Source organism: Typopeltis vanoorti, chromosome 7 (genome assembly GCF_054136105.1).
Source record: "Typopeltis vanoorti isolate ZY-2024b chromosome 7, IOZ_Tvanoo_1.0, whole genome shotgun sequence".
Lineage (NCBI taxonomy): Eukaryota > Metazoa > Arthropoda > Arachnida > Uropygi > Thelyphonidae > Typopeltis > Typopeltis vanoorti.
In genome coordinates this window covers 30,421,324-30,446,361 of record NC_143555.1, presented here as the reverse complement: position 1 = coordinate 30,446,361, position 25,038 = coordinate 30,421,324, and the positions used below count along the sequence as shown (strand labels likewise).

General features: G+C 38.0%; 1 protein-coding gene across 1 annotated transcript in view; it reads left to right on the top strand.

The window, feature by feature from the left end:
* The window catches only part of LOC150104548 (TNF receptor-associated factor 5-like), a 132,973-nt gene that overhangs the window by 7,066 nt on the left and 100,869 nt on the right, over positions 1 to 25,038 (top strand). The window contains exon 2 of the mRNA XM_090395762.1: positions 14,904 to 15,131. Within this exon, the coding sequence (XP_090251888.1) occupies positions 14,904 to 15,131 (228 nt within the window). The remainder of the gene's footprint in view (positions 1 to 14,903; positions 15,132 to 25,038) is intronic.

Sequence of the window (25,038 nt, the reverse complement as noted above, 5' to 3'; positions counted from 1 at the left end):
TCCACCCATTTCCCTGTCTGTCTTGCACACCTGTTCTCTCATTCTCTATACTTATGCTGCTCACTTCTTCATCACAACCACCTCTTCAATTTCTCCTGTCTTACTCTCCCCTTTTTTCCACATCGCTTACCACTTGATTAGATTCATTCTCTGCACTCATTTCTCTACCTTCCAGCAGCACTCTCTCCAAGTGACTCACACCAAAACCACTCAATTGCGGTCCATTACTCCTATTCAGTTTACTTTCTCCTTCAAACTCATTTACTACATTAACAATTCACTACATTCACACACATTAACAAGCTGCACTCCTTTCTCCTCACACATCTCTGCTAACATGTCATTCATAATCCTTGCTCTCCACTTGATCTCACCACTGTCATACCTGGGCAACACACTTGCTATGTTTCCTATCATACTATTCTCTTTTATCCATCTCAACAACCTCCTGATATCCAATCTGACATGTTCTTTGTTTGCAGTATAAGCACTCGATCCTGGAATGTTGGTTATGTGGAGGGAGTGAGGTTTAGAAATATCAATTGCAGTTTTTGGTGATAAGAAGAAATGAGTTTATTTGTACCTATTACAACTACCAAGTCTTGTGCTTGCTTACTTTTCATATCTAATCCCTCAATCCCTCTACTCATTCCACCTCCAGTTAAACATACTTTATGCATCCTCTCATGTAGCACACGTTTAATAATTGCATCGCCATACAATGCCATTTAGATTTATGGCCAAAGCAACTCAGGCTATGAGGCCAGTTTATTATGTATGTTAACCGCATGTGTTCTAATGGCTGGTTTGCCTGTTCTGAGGGATGAAAAACCCGTGTTTCTGGTTAAAAAAAAACTTCTGCCTCTGTATAAGATAATAAGAATATAACTAGTGGCATATTCCAGGTATGTGTTCTTGGACATTGGAGAAGGGCCAGAGATAAGTAACAAAAAAGCCAATATAAGCACCCCACCTTGGAATGTTGGTTATGTGGAGGGAGTGAGGTTTAGAAATGTCAGTTGCAGTTTTTGGTGATAAGAAGAAATGTGTTAATATGATAGAACCATTTAAGTTAGTGAGGGAATTTTATCAGAATGCTGGAATTGTTAAGGTATGTTGTTGGCTGAGCGAACCTCCCATAATGAGTATACTGACACTGTGGAGGTTGTGGGATGCAATTTCACTCCTCCTCCCAATATTCCTTTCTTCTTTCCAATTCAATTGAAATTCTCATGGGATCATCAACAACATACAAGTATATTCTAAAGTTTGTTAAAATTAGTTGAACAATGCATTCTGTAAGGGAGACAAAGAAGACATGTTTTGGGTGTTTTTTCCCCACAGTACTGTAATATTTTCAATTAGTTGAATTCATTGTTTCCGATTTTAGTTGCTATTTTTGTGGAATAAAAGTAGCAGTTAAAGTGAACAACTTAGGAGTACTGAATGTTGGTCCTAATAATTCTTGCAATAAGAGTAATCCTTGACTAACAACAATGTGCAGCTTTCTTAAGAATTACTGCTGTGACTCAGTTACTATTCACTACTACTGAACTTGAAAATTTCCTATAATAGGCAAGTTTACACTGAAAATTTCATCTAGCTAGCTAATGCTGTGTATTTACATTAGCAAGGGGTACATTTTCAGAACACACGCAATTTACAGACAAAAATTACTGGTTGTGGTGGTGTTGGAGGTGGGCGGTAGATGGCGTTGATTCATAGTAGAGGTAAGGTGTAGGGACAGTTGAAGATATCCTCCCGCGATGAGTCTTCGGACTCCTTGGAGGTATCAGGAATAATAATAATTTTCTAGAGTTAAAAATGATCAACCTAATTCACTGTATGTTATTTGTTAATTTATTTGTCATTTACTTCTCTCATTAAGAAAAATCAGTATTAATGTTTATCTCTTTACCTATTATTATTATTATTATGGACTATTCCATAGAGTCCTTAGGCTTGCCAAGAGGCCCTAAATATGTCAAGAACTATTCAACATTTGTGCAGTATCTATCATACTTTTCTTTTGAACTCATTTGCAGTCATGGCACCCACAACAGACTCTGGCAATCTATCTTTCACTCATTCACCACTCTTCATTCAAAAAACTAGTTCTCACACTCTTCCTAATTACGCTCTTATTCATTTTCTAAGAATGGCATCTAGTTCTCCCAACATCAGACTTGTTCCGAAAATTTTCTTCTGAATTAATCTTGTAAAAACCCTTCATTAATTTGAATGTCTCAATCATATCACCCCTTTTCTGTCTGTCAGCCAGTTTTTGTAATCCACGAATCTTCAACCTGTTCTTGTAAGGTTCATTCCATAGACCTGTTACCATCTTGGTCACTTGCCTCTGGATCCTCTCCACTCCTTCCTTAGTAGTCAAGATGGGGTCTTATCAAGGCTCTATAAAGAGGAATAATAACTTGCTTGTTTCTGCTCATCCAAGTATTCAGAAACCAAATAATCCAATGAGCTGCTTTAGCCACTTTTGCTATGTGCCTACTGAACTACAACTCCCTATCCTCCAACACTCCCAAATATTGGGCTTTGTCAATATCCTGGAGTACACTTCCATCAATGTAGTATACAGCTCATAATTTTCTCATCCCAAATGCATTGTCTCACCCCAAGCTGAAATCCATCCTCCTTTGCCCAGTCTGCCAGTTTATCCAAATCATCCTGCAAAATTTTAACATAATCTGTATTAACTATTGCTCTACCCAACTTTGCATCATTGGCAAACAACTGAACAGTTCCTCTCAGATCCTTTCATATATCATTAATGTACAAATCAAACAGTAGCAGCCCAAGAACAGAGCTCTGTGGTATGCAATTAGTCACAGGCCTTCTTCTGTACTCCTGAATAAACTACTCTTTGATATCTCTCCATCAGCCACTCTCTTATGCACCTTACTAACCATATATTATTATTATTCGTGACACCTCCAAGGAGTCCGAAGACTCATCGCGGGAGGACATCTACTATACAACTCTCCATCTCCACTACTACACAGAACCAATCACCTACATCAATGCCATCTACTGCCCACAACCACTACCCCCACAGCTAGTATTTTTTTTGTCTGTAAATTGTGTGTGTTCTGAAGGGTTGATTTGTCTGTATGTGGGATGAAAAACCCGAGTTTCCAGGAGGAAAAACCCTGTTACCTCCGTATAAGATCGGCTAACTCACCTTCAATTGAAAAAGTCCATGTGAAGATTCCTCCTGTCATGACGAGAATCGAACTTAGGCCTTTTCTAATCGAAGGGCGCAACATGCTGTCGTTCTTCCAGTTGCACTATGGAGGCGCTCATGTGCTGCAGTTTATTGATTAGAATTACATGTGCTATCCTGTCAAAGGCCTTTTTAAAGTCCAGCAGTATCACTGTAAACCCTATATCCAACTCAGCTGTCACTGTATTATAAAATGTGATCAAGTTACTTTGGCATGATGACCTATCCTTCGCAAAACCAGGTTTTCCCCCTATACAGTATCCCATTTCTTTCTATCCATTGCTAAATTTTGCTCTTGACCAAGTTCTCCCAGTACCTTGACAACTCCTGATATGCTGGTCGCTGAGTAATTTGCTACATCAGTCTTGGAGCCTCCTTTATGCAGTGGAGCTATTTTCCCCTCTTTCCACTTCCTCGAGACTAACCAAAATCAGAGAATTAGATTAAATAGTGTCGTCAATGGCACTGACAATTCCCTAGCACCTCCACATAAAGTTTGAGTTGGTATACCATCTAATCCCTTAGCTGTTGGTGAATGGAGTGGTGGAAATGAAGAGCTGTAGAGTTGGTGCTCTCCCTCGATGAGTCTTTGGACTCCTTGGAGGTGTCATGTAATAATAATAAGTAAATAAAATTATTATTATTATTCAGTTCCCATATAAGCCTTTGCCTCTCTCATTACTGCAATATCTCCATCTGAATGATATACTCTTGCAAAGTGTACACTTAGTAATTCTACTATTACTGCTTATTCAGATATCCCCTTACCATTGGAATGCATTAAAATCATTCTGCCATAAACATTTTCCCTTTTATTTGCAGCATATTGAAAAAACTGTTTGGTATTATCTTTGGCCTGCACTGGTAATTTCCTTTCATACGTTGCTATTGCCTTTCTTACCACACTGGTTACCCTTCTGGCTTGTGCTTTGTCCTGCTCATGTGCATGTTGGTCAGTTTTCTACTTGAATTCCCTCTACAATTTTATTCTTTTTTTGCAATTCCAACTTAATGATGAAATTCATGCATTTAACTCCCACATGTTTTATTCTCCTGACTCTAGGTATGATACAGTCTGCCATTGCTTTCCACTCTTTTACCACTTTTTGTTCATTGCAGTGGTGTAGCTAGAGCTTTTGCCGCCCTTCTCAGTACACACCAAAAATACTACAAAAAGTCAAAACGATGTATATGGAAATAAATTAAAACACTATGTTTATTTTTGAAGTAAAACTTTAATTCCACTATTCTAAAATGCTATTTTTCTTGTTTTTCTGTTAGCAAAATCATCAATGATATTGACGAAGTCTATTTCATAGTAACGTAGGTAATTCTTAATCAATTTTATTTAGAAAAACTCCTCTCACAACTAGCAACACTTACAGCAATTGTGGGGAAAATTCACAGTAGTATTATAATATTTGGAACTGAGTTCTCGAGACTGTATTTTACAATTAACTGCAAAAGTTCAAAAAGGTTCAAAGCGTCACCCAGGGTGGACTGCCCCTCCCTAGCTGCGCCTCTGGTTCACTGAGTTGTATTTACATCTTGCCCTTTGCAGTTTCACATGCCATTGTGCTGAACCAAGCAATCTCTTAAGCTTGTCATATTTACTAGTTGTGTAATTCCACATACACCCCCCCCCACACACACACTAGCTTCCAACGACAATCCATTGTAATTACGTACCACTCTATGGGAGAAAAATTTCAGATCCTTTCTCCTGTTTGCTAATGTCTGCAGCCAACAAATTCTTAATCGGTGTTTATAATCAATATTCCACAACCCTGATATCATTTTTGACACTCTCCTTTGCTCTCTCTCTATCTCTACTGTATCAGAATCACAATGGAAACCAGCAGACCACACCTGCACACAATAATCCAAGCAGAAAGTGGTGGCCCGTGAAGTTTTAAATGGGGGTGCTGCCTATACAAAATAATTTTTAAAAAAATATTTTTTTCCTAATCAGTAACCAATTTATTAATAAATCTACAGATTTATTTATTAATAAATTGGTTACTAATTAGGAAAAAAAGATTTTTTAAAAAATTATTTTGTATAGGCAGCACCTCCACTTAAAACTTCAGGGCTGCCACTCAGTCAGTCCAAGTGAAGTCTTATCAAGGCCTTGTAAAGAGACAAAGTGACTTCCTCATCTTTACATGTCAAGATTCGTTTCAGCATTGCATTTATTTTCTGAGTTGTATTTACAATTTTTGTTATATGACCCTTGAACTTCAACTTCCTGTCTACTAAAATACCAAGATCCTTAGCCAGTTTCTTCTAGCATAATCCAACCAATATAGTGACATTGGATTCATCACACCAAAGTTCTTGACCTTACATTTTTTTAACATTGAACTGATAGCCATTTTCACATGCCCAAATTCCAGCCATCATTTTGAGTTATGATCATATAACATGATAGAATTTTATACCAGTTGGGCACTCAGTTAAACAAATCCCTGGTGTTTTTGTTAGGGAACAAGGGCAAACAGTGAAAAGTCAGCTATTGGAAAAAACTCAAATTCCATAGGAAGTTAGCAATGATGTTACTGTTCATGTAGTACTATCATAAGATCCTGAACACCTCCTTCCCCCTGAGGATATATCAGGAATTCGATGATGATGATGATGACAATTTCAGCCTATTCAAATCATTCTTGAAGTACCACATATCAGAAGTACTCCTGATCACCTTGCCTATCTTTGCATAATCAGCAAATAGTTGTATGTTGCATGTCAAATCCTTCCCATTTTCATTAATATACAGATTGAGTAATAATGGACCAAGGACTGATCCTCGAGGCACACCACTGGTTACTTTGAATCTTGCAGATTCACACCACCTATACACAACTTTTTGATATGTCAGTCAGCATTCTCTTATTCATACCAATAGTCCATAATCCAATCCCATATTTTCCAATTTATGCAAGAGTTCTCCATGCTGTATTCTGTCAAAAGTCTTAGCAAAATCTCATTCCCCCTTGTCTAACTGAACGGTAACATTATTATAGAATGTGACAAGTTGCTAAAACAACATGGATTGTCTTTCGTTTAACCTAACCTTTAGTTTAAGCTGTTCATTGCGATGTAGAGATTCTCTGCTAACCCATTTCTGTAAGCAAGCCCTAACCAACTTTTCCAAAATCTTCACCACCACTCCTGAGATACTGATTTGTTGATAGTCTTTGCACCACCCTTGTGCAATGGGATTACCACATTCTTTCCACTCTTATGGAATCTTCTCTGTTTTGAGACTCAAATTATCATATTATTATCAATATCTGACCTCCATGGAGTCAGAGACTCATCGTAGGAGATACACTATCATGCACAAAGATCATCCAACCATGTCTTAAATTGTTTCTACATATCCAATTCACTGACTCTGTGCCTGCTCTCATCATCCTTTTACAGTTTCCAGGGAAAGATAGCCTCTTATTCTATTCCAGTCTATGGAATATTTCTTCGTGTTAACCTGCTACTCCCGTCCTCCTATTCATGAGGCTTTGCAATTTATATTCATTTAATCTGTCTTCATACTTCACATTCCAAAGACCATTTAACACCAGTGTGAATCTTCTCTGGACCCTTTCTGACTTATTCTCATTACCATGAAAACCTGAAGACCAAACCTGTGCACAACATTTCATTTCACATGATGCCTTATTAAGGTCTTATACAATGCAATCATAACCTCTTTATTTTTGCACATCAAGGTCCTCTGCATCATTGCCATTATCCGATGTGATGACTCCACAACTTGTGCAATGTGGACCTTGAATTTGAGGTCCTGGTCCACCACCACTCCCAGATCTCTCATATCCGCTGCTTCCTTTAAAGTTTATCCCCAAGTGTATACTTTGCATCTCATCTTGCTTACCATTCATACAGTATATTAAAGTCCTCCTGTAAGGCCATAATATCTGCTTGGCTCTGCATTGCTCTCCCCAATTTTGCATCATCTGCAAACAGTTGTTTATCACCAGTTTTAAACTCATCCCAATGTCGTTAATATACCAACTGAACAACTGTGCCATAGTCGTATGTATTGTGACTTTCCTCTTTCGGGATACTGCACCCCCCATATATAACTTTAGGATACCAAGTCTGTTATCAGATCCAATCAATTTTAATTTATTTAACAGCTTGTTGTGTAGCAGTCTATCAAAAGCTTTTGCAGAATTATATTCTTGGTTTAATCCTTTATCCAAGTGTAAGCAAAGTTTGTATATGAAGTCACTTCACGATTGGTGCTACTTGTATATAGAGGCTAATGACTTCATATCAGTTGCCTTAGTATCTCATAATGCAACACACATCCTTATGGGCAAAGACCATTTATTACCACGTGAATCTTCTCTGGACCCTTTCTGAATCATTACCACGAAAACCTGAAGACCAAATCTGTGCACAACATTTCATTTCACATGATGTCTTATTAAGGTCTTATACATAACCTCTTTATTTTTGCACATCAAGGTCCTAAGGATTAAACCAAGAATATAATTTCTTGGCATTCTTTAATTTATAAGTATACCATTGTAAATGCATCTCCCTTGTCCTAGACATTTGTCACCTAGCTATAGTACTTAAGTAAGGTGGTAAAGGATGACTTTCCTGTAACATACCCATTCTGTGATAATCACAGAGAATACTGCTATTTTCAACACATTTCTGTATCCCGGTGCTCTCGATCCTTCCAATACTCTAACCACAACTCCGTATGTACAGATTGGCATATAATTTGTAACCACAGCTTATCACCATCTTTTATGTAGTGGCACAATTTTCCCCCTTCTTTCCATTCTCCTGGAATACATGCTGTTGTAAGACAATAGGCATGCCAATGCCCTGGAACATTTCCTTAAGACATAGTAATGTGTCGTCAAATCTCATTGACATTGTTTATTTATTTCCTCGTATACATCCTGCTCAATTACAATTAAGCCATCCTCTTCTATTTCTTCTACACTCAAGACTCATTGTAATAAGTCTTGTGATTCAGTAAACAAAGGTAATTGTACATTTCTAAATACATTTAGAAATTATGATTTGGATACTGGAACACAGCAACTGTTTCAAAGTACTTCTCCATCCACACAAAGTGATATTATCCAAGCAATATAACCTCTTTTTTTTTAATTTTTTTATAGCTCTGTGGACCTGTTACTGCTCTGAACAGAAATTTTTTACATGACTTGATGACTGTGCAGTACTTTGACATACACCTTTGTATGAGTCTCTGAATCTATCTCACATAACTTCAGATTTCTGCTGCTAGATGACTCGAGTAAAGCAGTTGCTCCAACCAGTCATTGCTTTCCCATCTGTTTGAAAATAGGTAGGCTGCTTATTTCATCCCTAATGAAGCCTGCCAGCCAAGATCACATGACCTAACTGGACCAATCCAACAGCATTTGATAAATCAATTAGCATATGTAGAGCATCATAAAAGGAAAGTAAAAACAACCATGTAAGTAGTAACTTGGAAGTGTTTTTAAAAGAAAATTTCAACTGTGTGTCAGTAATTTAGTGTGTGTTGAGAGCATCTCAATCACTGCATTGCCACATACACCCACACAGCTTGGAGGGAACATTGCATCTTTGGTATTGCTCATACTATTAAAGATCATACAAAAAAAAAAAAAAGAGATGAACTCAGCAACTCATTACTATTATTCTTAACGAAACATTTGGATCTAATGTCAAAGTGCAGCTCTCAACAGTTTTTCATTTTAATTATGAAGGCAAAATACTTCAAAGATATGTTGGTTTACTGATGTTAGGCTGATAGGACCTCTGACAGTGTCTTCCATCGTGAATATAGTCGAACAGTTTCAAATTCAAGACATGGTTGGGCAGACATGATGGAGCAAGTATAATGAGTGGGCATATAAATGATATGCAATGCAAAGTTCTCAGCCTATCCTTTGGCCTTGATTTGAATGTTGTACTATGGCAAGGGCTCTCTAATATCTAAGAGTACACATTATTTTTTCAAACTTGAAATGTATGGTCAGCCTATGTAAACCTTTGTAAAATGGTATGTGCTCTATAAGACATTGTTGCTAGAGAGCTTTCCTCTGTAGCCCATAAAATGGAATTTTACATATAATTTAAGGAACTTGGTTCAAAAACAGTCTGGCTCTCGGATATTTCCAACTGATACACGGCTTGTAAATCTGTTTTTCCCAAAATGCATAACATTTTACATTTTTTTTTTCTATATTAAATTGATATCCATTATCTTTTGCCCATACTGACAGCCTATTTAAATTGTCCTGAATATTTTCCTTTCAGGTTATTTCCTGTATCATTTATGTACAAATTAAACATCAGTGGTCCCAGCACTGAACCTTGCGGCACAGGGTTTAGTATTTTCAGAGAAGATAGGATGGGGGGGGGGAATACAGCTGATGATAGCAGATGAATGCAGCCAAAAAGTATAGGAGATAGGCTAGAGGGTGGCTGTTCATTTGAAGCAGTCTAGTGTGAGATTAAGGCCAGTAAGACAAAATATACAGAATATATAGTTCGTTGTTGCTATAGGCCAGGGAGTTCCACAGATGATCAGGAAGACATACATCACAAAATTTAGTACAATGAGTACAGGCTGATTGATTATTATGGAGGACTTCAACTATGGAGATATAGTCTGAAAGGAAGAAATATCACATGACAGGAATGAACTAGAATTTATACAGCTACTAAGAGATAATTACTTAACCCTCTAATGTATGAATTTGTATATTCATTTATAAAAAATTATAATGATGATACAGTACCATTTAATCTTGCAGTATTACCATGAATTCATTAATTTTGCTAAATTTGTGCCCTGTATATGTTAAAAATGATGTCCTCATATGAGGGCCTTATGCATGAGAGGGTTAAGGCAGCATGTAATGAAGTGGACTAGGGATGGCAGAGTATTGGACCTGATCAGGATCAGAAGAGCTATTCATAACGAAGGTTTCCACATTGCCTCTGTTTGGTAATTACCATGCAGTCTTGACTTGGGAGATTGTAAGGAATATTCTGTAAAGAAGGAGTATATGTGGAACTACAAGGCAGGTGATTATGACAAGCTTAAGAAGAAGCTTAAATCTGTGCCATGGCATAAAGCACTGCGGGGTAAGGATGTTAGCAGTGCATGAGGATATAGTTAAGGGTCATCTAGAGGATGCAGTATTAAATTGTATGCTGAAGGTAAGGAGGGTTAATCAGATAGGAGTTAGATGGATGAGTAATATCATTAAGTACAAGCTGCAGAAGAAGAAAATTCTGTGAAGGGTATATAAAAAGAAAGGTGAACAGAAAACTCATGAATAGTACAAAGCTCAGGCAAGAAAGGTGACCAGCATGCCAAGAAAGGCAAAATCAAATTATGAGACGAATCTAGCCAACCAGACTAAAGGATATTCCAAAGAATTCTTTCGTTATGTGGGAGGAATTGGAAGGCCGGGATATCACCAGTGCGTGGGAAATTGTGAAAGAATATTTGTTATCAGCAATGGTAAGTTGTATACCACGAGTGAAGAAGAGGATGCAATTTGGAGTAAAGTGGATGACAAACAATATTAAACAGGAATTGCATGCGAAAAAGAGGCTATGGAAGAGATATAAGGAGATAGGCGAAGAGATGCATGAGGAATATAAGACACAGGTCAGAAGAGTGACTAGTGTGGTAAGGAAAGCGAAACTGGAATATGAGAGGAGATTGGCCCTAAGATCCAAAGATAATCCTAGGGAATTTTTTAGCTATGTGGCCAGTAGGAGGAGAAATGACTGTGGAAGAATGATATTGTGGGATAAAAATGGGAATAGAGTGACTGATGCAGAGGACATAGTGGAATTGTTCAATGAACACTTTATTGGAGTATTTCATCCTAGAGGAGTCAGTTTTAATGCTAGAGGGATAGGACTGGTACGAGGTCTGGAGGTACAGGAGGAGAGTGTGTTTCAGATACTGAGTACTCTGGATGTCAGTAAAGCTGTGGGACTGGATGGTATTTCGCCACGAGTTTTGAGAGAATGTGCTAGGGAATTGACAGTACCTTTAACGTGGCTTTTCAATGAAAGTCTGGCTTTGGCAAAGGTGCCCAGGGAATGGAAGGAAGGTAAGATAGTGCCATTGCATAAGGGTGGTAACAGACTGGAAGTGTCTAATTATAGGCCAGTCTGTGTGTCATCAGTAGTTGTTAAGATCTTGGAGAAAGTAGTGAGGGACCGTGTACAGCATTGGGCAGATGAGGGTAATGTTATCTGTGAGAATCAACATGGATTTGTGAAAGGACGCTCTTGTTTTAGCAATATACTAGCCTTTATAATAAAGTTACAAGAACATTAGATGAGGGAAAGGCATATACTGCAATTTTCTTAGACTTGGCGAAGGCATTTGACAGGGTGCCACATGATAAGCTGATATTTAAGTTGCAGCACATGGGTCTGGATGTCAGATTGGTCAACTGGATTCAGGATTGGCTGTCTGATAGGTATCAGAGAGTTGTGTATGGTGGAGCAGTTTCCAGGATGCAGAGGGTTACAAGTGGGGTCCCACAGGGCTCAGTACTAGGACCTATATTGTTTAACCTTTATATCAATGACATAGCCAGTGGATTGCAGGGGGATATTCAGTTGTTTGCAGATGATGCGAAGCTGGGAAGGATTATTAGTAATAGTGCAGATGTGGTAGCCCTGCAAGAGGATTTAAATAAGCTAGATAGATGGGCAAATGAATGGGGGTGTCAGTTTAATGCAGCAAAATGTAAGGTCTTGAGGTTTGGGAAACATCGATGGGATGCTGCATACTCTATGGGAGGAGTTATACTGGAGGAAGTAGGGGAGACAAGAGATCTGGGGTTGATGATTGATAGAAACCTGAAGTTTAGGGGACATATTGCAAAGGTGGTGAAGGTAACACAGAGGATTGCTGCTATTATGAGAAGGACACTGACCTGCAGAGATAAGAGGGTTATCATTCCGTTGTATAAGTCTCTGATAAGACCACACATGGACTATTGTTCTCAGATTTGGTCCCCAGGATTTGAAGGGGATAAATTAACTCTGGAAAGGATACAAAGACGGATGACAAAGATGGTTTCAGGACTGTACAAGGATAGTTATGAGGATCGGGGACTGCAGAGTTTGGTGGATAGAAGAAGGAGAGGTGATATGATTGAGACTTTTAAACTGTTGAGAAGTGGTTACAGGGTTGACACTGGGGAGTTCTTTCGCTTGGTTGATCAGCGGGAAGGAGTGATGACAAGAGGCCATCCCTGGACGTTACGAAAGGAAACTGTGAGCAAGAGGGTAAGGAGTGGTTTCTTTGTGTGGAGGGTGGTTGAGTCGTGGAATGCATTGCCTGATGGAGTGGTGGGAGCGAGAACGGTCAGTGAGTTTAAAGAGTGGTATGATAGACTTTGTGTTTCTCAGGGGGGGGGGACCTCCCCTCAGTGAGTCTTGACAGACTTTATGTCTTAGGAAGGACCTCCCTCGATGACTCTTTTGACTCCTTGGAGGCCTGAATAATAATAATAATAATAAAAGTAAGAGGAAGATTAACCTTAATGAGTGATGATGGTCACGAGGAGACGGAAACAGATAAAATAATTGAATTACTGAGTGACTACTTTGCAAGGGTATATCATTCTAGTCAGGTTACTGCTTTAACATATGTGACAGACATTGATGTGGGAACAGAGGTGGATGAATTGAAATTTCTTAGGATATTGCAGAATCTCAATGTTAATACAGCTGTAGGATTAAATAGGATATCAGCTAGGGTTTTGCAAGAATGTGCAAGGGAACTGGCAATGCCTCTGACTAGGTTCTTTAATTAAAGTCTCAGTTCTAGTAGAATTCCAAGGGAATGGAAAGAGAGAGCAAAATAATTCCCTTGCATAAGGGAAAATCTGAGACTGCAGCAGCAAATTAAAGACCAATTGGTATCTCAGGCATGGTGGTAAAAGTACTAGAAAAATTAGTCAAAAAGAGAATTCAAGAATGGTTAGATAAAAATATGATAATGTATTAGGGTCAACATGGCTTTGTGAAGGGTCAGTCATTCATGCCTTAGTAATTTATTAAATTTTTATAATAGAGTACAGCTAAGCTGGATAAAGGAAATGGCTACATGATGATTTTACTGGATTTTGCAAAGAAATTTGACAGAAGTGGCTGCTGGACAGATATCAAAAAGAGGTATATGGAAGGACAGAATCAAGGTGAAAACAGAGTGACTAGTGGTTTTAAATCAACAATTTAAAAATAATAGCATTCATGATGAAAAAAACTTGCATGTGACTTTACAAGGTTTTTTTAAGCTAGGTAAATTATCCTAACAATACCAAGCAGCCCTCTCTACTGTAGAATGCTCTTTTTCTGCATTGAAACAAATAAGTACTTGCTATCAAGGTATGTAAGATATCAGTGCATAGCATTTAAAAAAAAAAATGTGTGTGGTGGTGGGGGGGGCATACTATTGCATGTCATTGCCATTTAAGAGGGCCATCGATAGGCAGCCATTCTGGTTTTAAGTTTGGGTAGTGTAGAAGTGCTTCAGTACTCTCTTTTAAATAACCATTCAAACTTAAGCCGTCATCAATATAAAAGGCGAGTATTGGGCCAGAGGATATTGTGACCAGTATGGCTTGATCTCTAGGAAGTTTAGATACATCCTTGTCAACGTGGCTTTGTGAAGGGTCGGTGTCCCTATACCACACATTGCAGGCATCTTGAAGTCTATTGCAAAGCTGCTGAGAAGATGCATTTTATTACCTATATTATTCTCTATGAGCAAATTCTTCTCCTACTTACCATTCATGAAAGATAAACAGCCCTTCTCTCCCTCCCCAGTGTGTCCTCACCAGGTTAAGTGTGAGTACCCCAACTTGTACTACTTTGGACACAAACAGGGTGTTCTGTTGGAAAATTACTACAAGAACTCCAATCTTATTAACAACAATAAACCTGAAAATTCTGGCCTTGCTCATCATGGAGTGGACACTGATCACAATATCCTCTGGTTCAGTACTCAAAGTTTACACTGGCACTGGCTTAAGTTTCAACAGTTATTTAAAGAGTGCTGAAACACTTCTAAACTGTGCAAACTTAAATTAGAATGATTACTTAGTCATGGCCAAAATTTGTGAATCTCATCCTTATAATTGATAATGGCAAGCAATAGTATGGTCCCCTCCACACCTTTTTTTTTTTAATGAATATTTTAAATACTTTGTCATTTGGTCATCTTGTTTATTTATCTAAATTTGTTAATTTTTGTATTTCAAATCATTTCAATTTTAGTTCTAGCTTTAATTGTAATCTCATTTTATTTTGTAACCACCATACGGTAGTATCCCAGCACATGGCTCAGCTCTTTAAATAAGAGTAACATTCTTTGTTGTAGCTTCACTTTGTGATTATACCTATGCACTGATGATGGCCAAATAATTTCTGTCCAAAATATTTGCAATAATAAAATAAGTACTCAAATATTTGGATATTTAATAATGTACAGTGGGTAATGATGGTCATAAGTTTTTCCTTGGAAAACAAACTCTGCTCCTCTATGTAGAATTCAGGTACATAAGAAAATTTAAGATTTACAGATTTTGCAACCTTTTTTTTTTTTTTTATTTTATAGGAAATACTGCATCAACATAAGCTATCTGAACTTGAGACGACAATCAGTACTTTAAAAGAGGAAATACAGAAACGAGATAGAGAAATCGGCAAATTACGAAATGAATTGCAGAAATTTCTGACTTTGAAATGTTCACTACAGTCTCAACCAGAATCAGTGCAAAATTCAGTATCTACTTCAGTGAAACAGAATTGCAGTATTTCAGAAGAGACAAGTAAATTACTAAAAGTAAGAATAGATTAGACATTTAAGAAAATAAATGTAATATCATAAATACAGTATCTCTCTCTTTTTTTTTTTTTTTTTTTTTTTTTTTTTTTTTTTTTTTGCTGAAGCGGTTTTAAAAGAATCCATCAAATTTTTCACAAGTTTATAGGAAAACTATATTACTTTCTACAGTTATTTGCAACAGTATTTTCATATTATATATAAATATATCTTTGTTTTTTAGTGTACATGCACATTGCTTGATTTTTCTTTTGTTTCATACATTTTATTGTTATTATAGAATATTTACAAAGTTCAGCATGCTAATCCTAAAACTCATTTACTGTTTTGTACTCTCATCAGTCTTTCAGGTCATGCATTCCAAGAACCTGTCTCTCTACATTCAGAAAAAAATAAATAAATACTTTCACTCCTTTAAGTTAAACATGCCAAGAAATTATATTCTCAGTTTCATCCTGTATCCAAGTGTAAGCAAACAAAGTTGGTGCATGACTGAGCTACTTGTATATAGAGGCTAATGACTTCACATCAATTGCTTTAGTATCCCATAATGCAGGACACTCCTTACAGACATGTATAATGCTGTGCATTATGGGCATAGCATTCTTGATAGTGGCCCTTCCAATAATGCATAGCATTATACATGTCTATAAGGATATGTGCCTTGCATTATGGGATACTAAAGCAATCTATGTGAGGTCATTAGCCTCTGTATAGAAGTAGCCCAGTTGTGAAGTTACTTCATGTGCAAACTTTGTTTGTTTACACTTGGATAAAGGATGAAACCAAGAATATAATTAATTGGCATGTTTAATTTATAATATAACCCAGTGAAAAAACTTTCAACAAATAGCTCTAATCCAGAGTATTTTACTAATAAGGTGTGGCACCATTTGACTACTTGTATATGGTATGTGAACGGATGTATTATTTTAGATTGAGCCTGATTAGTTTGTTTACATGGTTTTCACGAAACATGCATTGCACTGGCGCAGACACAGTTTGTTTCCTACTGTCTCCCGCTGTGCATGAACCATGCAAGAGGTCTAGTGGCTGGCAGGCCCCACCCGCAATGAGGACTAGTGGTGGATTTATGGTTTTATTTAGGGAGGTAGGATTTCAATTTGTGGCCAAGTGATTTCATGACACTCCTTTTCCCTATCATAGGACAGATAGTTGTATTTTATTGCTGGTAGATACCTAAGAGTGTCTACGGGATTTGCTAGTGGACCCTCAAAAGTCCACAGGATTATCTTTAACCTGCTCGGGACACTTAAGAAAAACAATCTCTACTCTTTCTCCATCTGTGTCTTAACACATTTCTAAATTATTGTCATGGCAAAACTTCTGAATGAGGCCAAATTCGAGGAAGTATACATGGAATTCCTCAGACTAGCAAAGCTGCGAGTGATAATTGGCCAGAAAAAGTCGAGCTGTTTGACACATCCCCCCCCCCCCCCAGCAGTCACAGAGGACAATATGGATGACATAAGTGAAGAGCCCATAACTCTGACACAATCAAATTTTGCACACTCCCTAAGTATGGAAGATGTTACATCCAAAGACAGCAGTTATTACACCTTGGAAACAGATATAGAGTTCCAAATGGTCAAAAAGAAGAGGAAAATCTCCACCAATGTGGAAGAATCCAAAACAACAGGGATAGAAGCACTCAATGGTCCTAAAGAACAGACACCACCAGTCATATTAAGGGATAAGGAAAAATGGATCCCTGTCTCGTCAGTCCTCAGAGAACAAAACATCTCATTCTCATGGGCCAAAAGCTCAGATGAGGGAGTTAAAATACAACCCACTACTATCATGGATTGCAGACAGATGACCAGATTTATGGACAATGCTAATGTCCCATATCACACCTTCACTTTACCCAGCAAAAAGAACCTGAAGGTAGTTCTATGTGGGATAGCTGAAGGTATCACTCCTGAAGATGTGAACACTGATCTCTCCAGACAGGGCCTGTCCCCAGTAAAAGTGAGCAGGATGCTCAGATCTGATAAAAGACCAATGCTTTTGGTGCTGGTGGAAATAAGCAACACACAAAAGCAGATCTATGAACTGATAGTAGTAAGCAGACTCAAGATTTCAACTGAGCCTCTTAGGAAATGAGCATCTGCAGGTCAGTGTCACAGATGCCAAAGGTTTGGACATGCCCAAAAATTATGTAAAGCAGCCTTCAGGTGCTTGAAGTGCAGCGAGGGAAACCAGACCATCACATGCACCAAGCCATGCACAACTCCAGCATGCTGTGCAAACTGCAGAGTACTTCACCCCGCCAACTACAAGGGATGCCTTTCCAATTCAAAAAATCGAGGATCAACAAAAGTCAATCTTGCTCCTCCACGTAACAACGTTTTAAGCAACCAAACAGATCATCCTCCAGTCCGAAACACCTCGCCTTCAACCTCACAGGAAGGAACAACCATGACCAAAACATATGCTGAGGCTGCAAGAACTAAGCCTCCTACATCTCTCGAGCTAGAAAGCTCCAATATAACATCCGTTTTAACAGCCTCACTTGCTGCCATGCTGCAGGAATTCAGCAAGACATGCTCCTCACCATCTTCGAGAAAGAGATTCCTGCAAGGCACTCAAAACATTATAATAGCCATCTGTCATGAGTAATAAATTCAAACCAAAAGCTCTTAAGATAATCGCATGGACTGCAAATGGATTGATGAACAAGGTTTTGGAACTTCAAGAATTTGCAACTCGTCTCAGTGCTGATTTCATCTTGATTGGTGAAACACACCTAAGACCAGCTAATAACCCAAAAATCCATGGATATATTATGTACAGAAATGACAGAATTGGCACAAGAGGTGGAAGCACAGCCATATATATTAAGAGTTATTTGAATCATAATACAATAGACAAGCCCCAAACAGTAAACCTGGAGGTGACCAGTGTGAAGGTACATACCTTCAATGCTGGGAGCCTCAAGATCTATGCCGCTTATAACCCTCCGAGCATTCCTCTGCTCGCAACAGATCTGGACCCCATACTTGGTCCAAATGACTCCATAATAATAGCAGGAGATCTCAACTCAAAACACACTGTTTGGTACAGTTCATCAACTAACACCAAAGGCCACACACTTTTCAACTTTGCAATGCTCAACTCTGTTGTTGTGGCTGGCCCTGGCGAGCCCACCCACTTCAGCTCTTCAGGTAGCTCGGATGTACTAGACATTATCATCTTTAAAAATTTAAGATACCAATTCAAATTGGAATCAGTCAACGAATTATCTTCTGACCACAGTCTCATAGTGCTTAATCTAGGTCACAGCAGTAAATAACTTAACCATACAAATTCAGAAAGCAGTAGAATCATTCAGACAATCCACTGTCTTCCACCCAACCAACCGTATCCCTTAAGAAATCATGGAGCTAATCAGAGCAAAAAATAGAGCCAGAAAGAGATACCACAATACCAGAGCCCCAAGATAAAACAGTATTGAACAATCTAAACAGGCAGCTCCAGGAAGCTCAAAAACACAGAAACCATCAATTGGGAAACCAAATTGGCTAACATCAATACTGAAGATATTCTGTATGGAAATTCTTAAGAGCAATCCGCATCAAAAAGCAACTCATACCCCCTATCCAAACCAAGAAAGGGACAGTTCACAAAGATGAAGAGAAAGCTGAAGCACTAGTAGATAACCTAGAATCTCAGTGCAATCAATCTTGTACAAATCTAAATATCAACCCTATGTACAAGATTCATCATCATGTTAGGACAACCTTAAGACAGAACACTGTTAACTCCGAACATATCACTCCTACAAATCCGGCAGAAATGATAAATATCATCTCCCATTTAAACAGTAAAAAAGCTCCAGGACCGGATGGCATAACTAACAGAATAGTAACTACTTCCAAGAAAGGCCATAGTCCATCTCGTCAACATTACAAATGCCATCTTTAGATTCCAGCATTTCCCTACTACATGGAAAACAGCCACCATCATGCCATTGAAGAAGCCAGGAAAAAATCCTCACCTTCCCAAAAGCTGCAGACCCATAAGCCTATTGTCCAGCCTCAGAAAGGTGACAGAGAAAGTGATCCTCTAGATTCCAAGCAGAAACAGATAAGTTAGGAATTTTGCCTAATGAACAGTTCGGCTTCCATAAGGCCCATAGTACAGCTCAACAAGTGCACTGGCTGGTAGAAATCTTTACTAAAGGTTGTAACTGGAAACTCAATACAGCTGCCATCTTCATCGATGCAGAGAAAGCGTTTGACAAAGTATTGCATCAAGGCCTTCTCTACAAATTGATAAAATTTAACTTGCCAGTCAAGTTAATAAAAATAATACATTCTTACCTGAAAGACAGATATATGCAGGTCAGGGTTGGCAAAACGGTTTCGACAGGACACAGGATCTCGGCAGGTGTACCTCAGGGATCTCTTCTGGCACCTCTCCTGTTCTCAATCTATGTAGTGGACATCCCTCTGAACCCAAGAACAACATTCACTGCATTATATGCAGATGATGCTGCACTGATGGCAAGATCACTGAGCCCAAAACTGGCAACTAAAAGACTTCAAACCAGCATACACATTTTAGAAAAGTGGATGGCAGACTGGAGGATCCAAGTTAACCCCTAGAAAAGCTCAGCTATATTGTTTACTAGAAAGAAAATCACTACCATGGAGGATATTTATTTATTGGGAGTAATGATTCTTTGGCAGACTGAAGTTAAATATCTTGGAGTGATTCTTGATAGTAAACTCCTATTCAGCAAACATATTAGTTACATTACCTCAAAGACATCCAAAGTCTTAGCACAGCTATGCCCTAAGATCAACCGACAAAGTAAACTGGACACGCAAACAAAATTAACAATTTACAAGATGGTAATTCGACTGGTCATCACTTACACATCCCCAGCGTCGAGCCACACTGCGAATTCAAACATTCTAAAACTTCAGAGATTACAGAATAAGTGCCTGAGGATGATTCTGGATGCCTCTTGGTTTATAAGAAACATCCAGATCCATAGAGAAGTTAATATCCCTTATATCTCTTCCCTTCTCCTAAATCTAGCTGAGAAGTTCTTTACCAAGACAAGTAACCATCCAAACCTATTAATCAAGGAAACCTCGGAATATAATAAAGCAGAAAGTTTCAAATATAAAAGACCAAAGTCTATCTTAAGTTCAACTGAACACAGCTAACTTCACTGCCCTCAACGGGCGAGCATATAGCTCACAAACACTCCATTCAAATTCTTTCATTACAAGACAAAGGGGAATATGAAAAGCAATTTTGCTTCACCCATCTAGCCAGAAATGTTAATGTTCCTTGGTATCTCTTCTAGGTGTCACTTCTACTGATGAATTCTCAATAAAGACTGTCTTGTTCCCCTGCAATAACTACTCTAGGCTTACGATGAACATCCTTTACTTTTTTACTTCAGTAAATGTTGAAACCCGTTTGGATAGTAGCCCTTCCCAACATGTATGATGCTATGCATTATGGGAAGGGCTATTTTCCAAAGGAGTTGTAGTCAGCCATATGAGGACTTCTGTGAGGAATGGATATGCGTGGAACTATAAATAAGGATATGTGCCTTGCATTATGGGTTGTTAAGGCAATTGATGTAAAGTCATTAGCCTCTATATACAAGCAGCACAATCATGAAGTAACTTCATGTGCCAACTTTGTTTGCTTACACTTGGATGAAGTATGAAACAAGAATATAATTTCTTGGCATCTTTAACTTTTATAGCATAACCATGTGAAAAAACTTTTCACTCCTTTGTTGACTTCTGCCTTAAAACTTCTAGAGGTGGTCCTTTGGAATATCTCCATAGTGTTTATCTGGTAAATGCCTCTCAGTAACTACAGTTATATCACCTCTACTCTCTTTCTATCCACCAAATTTTGCAATTACGTTCTATTCTCATAGTTGAATATCATCTTTGCATTCTTTCCAAAGTTTTTTCATGTCCTCAAATCCATCAAGCTAGGTCTGTGCATATTAGACTAGATGTGGACTAAACAAGGATTTAAAAACATCACATCTTTATCACTGATAGACCTTCTTGCTATAGCAGCTCTCCTCTGGGATATCTTCACTAGCTTTGTCACATCTCCTTAAATTTAACTCTTTATCTACCATGATATATTGCATTCTGTACGTTCTGCATTATATTCCTAGCAATAGATAATACAACTTTACATCTGTAAATTTCAGAGTTTGAAAGCTTACACTTTGCCACATTAAACCAGCATCCCTGTTTATTTTTTCATCTTTTCAGACTACCCAGATTTATTTGAGGGATCACTGCATTAGCACCATTTTTAATCATGCCAGCTTCACCTTGTCAACAAACCTGAATTTCTCCCTGCGATTTATTTACAGTATCACTGAGGTTGAATAATAATAAATAAAGATTTGAATAGTAATAGTTCTAGTACTAAATCCTGTGAAACCTCATTTGCAACTCTTCCTCCTCATTTATGTTGTTCTTACATTCATAAGTTTTTACCATTTCAGTTCACTAACTTGTTTTAAACCACTTTATAGTTCAAATGTATTTCATTTGGAAACATATCATATGCTTTTGCAAAGCTCAGAATAATCTTAGTATATGTATTCTCATTATCAATTACACTTGTTAATATATTATAAACATGATGAGAATAAATAGGACTACTGTTTTTCCCAAATTCTGACTTGGAAAGTAGCTAAGTTTGTGAAATTTACTAAAGCAAGGGTATGTGTGGATTTACAGAGCCAATAATTATGAGAAAGCTTACAGCTTGGAGGAGTAGTGCCATGGCATAAGGAACTGCATTGCTTTTGAAACGGTCAAGTATTATTTCAGCATAGTAGTATCAAATTGCAGGGTCAGGAGAGTAAATCAGTTGTGAATCAAATGCAGAGGAGTTTTGCCCATCCAAGCTGGAGATGCAAAGGGGAGATAGCAGGTATTTTGATATAGAACTTTACCAGTTCTATACCAGTTCTATATCTACCTGTGGAGGGCAGTGAGAAAGAAATATATAGGCAAATAAGCTTAGCAGTAAGAAAAGGGTGATCATTATGGATGATTTTAATTATAGTCATAATAGATTGGAATGAAGTAATGACATCTGGAAGCAAAGTAGATCAATCTCTTGAGTTTTTGGGAGATAGCTACCTTAGATAATGCATAACAGAGGATGTGCAGTGATCAAGCGTCATGGATTTTCGTATCTCATCAGAGGATGCTGTTATAAACACAATGTTAAATCTCCCTCTAGTTGGTAAGAGTGACCATGAAGTTATCCCCTGAGTTGTAGTCAGCCATATGAGGACTTCTGTGAGGAATGGATATGTGTGGAACTATAAGTCTCATGATTATGCAAAGCTCAGAAAACAGCATGCAGCTGTATTAGGGAATGAAGAATTGAATGGAAAGGAGATTGGTGCTGTTTGGACTCATTAAATATCTAAAGGTAATGCCTGATTTTATTTGAAGGGTCAGGTTATTATCAGATCTCGAAGGAATCAAGGAATCATCGAGAGAGAGAGAGAGGCCATACATCACCTACTTCTGCTGTCATACCTTCAACTCATTCATGCCAGATGCACTTACTACATTAACAGGCAAACAGTTCCACCAGTTCTATGAGAAAAAATTTAGTTCTCACTCTTTTCTTTGCTATGCATAAACATAACTTCCATGAATGCCTCCTCGTCCTCTAAATGAAAAATTTAAACTGATATCTTGTAACACCCTTTCAGAGCATTGCCTGCACTTCTTTATTCCCTTGGAAACCAGGAAACTAAATCTACATGTAGCAGTCTAGATGGAATCGTATCAAGGCCTTGTAAAGAGGCAAAATAACTTCTATATCCTTACACATCCCTGTTCGTTTCCGTTATTGCAGTTATATTCTGAGTGGTATTGGCAGTTTTCGCTATGTGACCTTTGAATGTCAATTTCCTGTCCACTATAACTCCAGGCTTAATCCCACCAATATAATATGCTGTTGGATATCTCATAATGCCAAAGTGCATAACTTTACACTTACTAACATTGATTTGACATCCATTATCATTTGCCTACATTTGCAGCCTATTCAAATCACCCTGTGAATGCTGTGCTTGTATCTCAGTAGCATCTCTGACTGCCCTGTCTATCTTCACATCCTCATCAGCAAACATTGAACATCTCCTGTCAGGTCTTTCTCAATGTCATTAATATATAGATTAAATAACAATAGTTCAAGGACTGATCCCTAGGGCACACCACTGGAAACCTTAAATGGAACAAATTCATCTACCCCTCCCCATATACCCCTTTCTGACAGCTACTCACTTATCCAACCCAATAGCTCATATTCCAATCACACATTCTCTTATTTATGCACCAGCCTTTTTTATTTATTTTTTTTTTACAATTGTTAAATAAGATATGCATGACTTGGATGAATCAAGAAGTTAAGCATTACAATCTGCAAAAAGATAATATTATGATAGCAGCAGGTCATTGCTAATAATCAGTTGCATGAGAAATATAAAGAGTCATCAATAGCCAGCCAACTCCTCCACTACTTGGAGGCCCACAAATTAATTAGTTCTTCCATTCTTCCATTTTGATGGATTCTGCTATTCAAGATCTACAGCTGACCTTGTAGCTTACATTACTCACCGATGGACGCATACCATGGAAAGGTTCGAAGAAACTTGTGCTGTTGCTCTTGACATTTCCTAAGCTCTTGACCATATCTGGCATTGAGGCTTGCTAAGTAAATTGCCATTCTTTGGTGTCCCTGCCATTCTTTGTAGTTGGGTAGCAGCTTTCTCTCTGATCATTCTCTGCAAGTCATGGTAGATGGCACCATCTCTTTGAGCTTCACCACCAAAGCTGAAGTGCCTCCTATCACCTACTCTCTTTCTCTTGTACATAAATGACCTACTCTCAATAACCACTAATCCCATCTACAGCTTTGCAGACAATAATAATCTCCACTCATTTTACTCATTTGACAAACCATGCAATACTCTGAACATCTAGTGATACTATCCTCCAACGGGACGAGGACAGCCTTGTTAAGTTCAATGCCACCAAAACACATTCTTGTGTTATGTCTCCGTATATGTCTCCTTTTACTTTTATTCTGCTCCTTTACTATATTCTATGTTTTACTTATTTCTCATGCATATTAGTTATTTTATTGCAACAAATTTATATTTTTTGAATGACTGTGCCAGCCGGCAACTAAATTCTGATACTCAGATAAATAACATTTATTTATTAGGGATCACGTGATGTGCAGTCATGGTTTTCCCCCTTTCTTTCCTACATGAATTGCTTCCCCCTTCACTCACACAGGTCCGAAAAGTTTTATAAGTGGTAATTCAGTCTCAGAAAATCAGAACTCATGAACTTTGATATAAAAGAATACATTTAATCAACCACTAATATAGATACACTTTAAGTAACAATTTCAATGCTAAATTACCTTCTTTGAATTAAATTGAGAGTCTGAGCTCCCCCCCCCTAGTACTAACATAGTACTAACTTAGGCATTTTATGAACATTCTTATGCTCAACCGTCTCACTGTCATCTGTGTACCCACTCAACAGCTTCCTCCCTAATAGCTCTAGTTTCCTAGATTTTACACATCCACTTTCATTTCATTCAACAATTTTTTTTCAGATTCTGAACTCCATTCAGATGCAAACCATTCTTCCGATACAAGTCCTTTCATTTGTCAAACTCAGTTCACACATGTACAAATTCCACAACATTCCTCCCGCTGTGCATCAACTCATTCACTATTATGGCCCTCTCCTCCTCAGCTCAGTTCCATCATACCATAACAACAGACTCACTATCTTAATACTCTCACTCTTTTCTTTTGCTTTCAGTAACTCTTTCATGT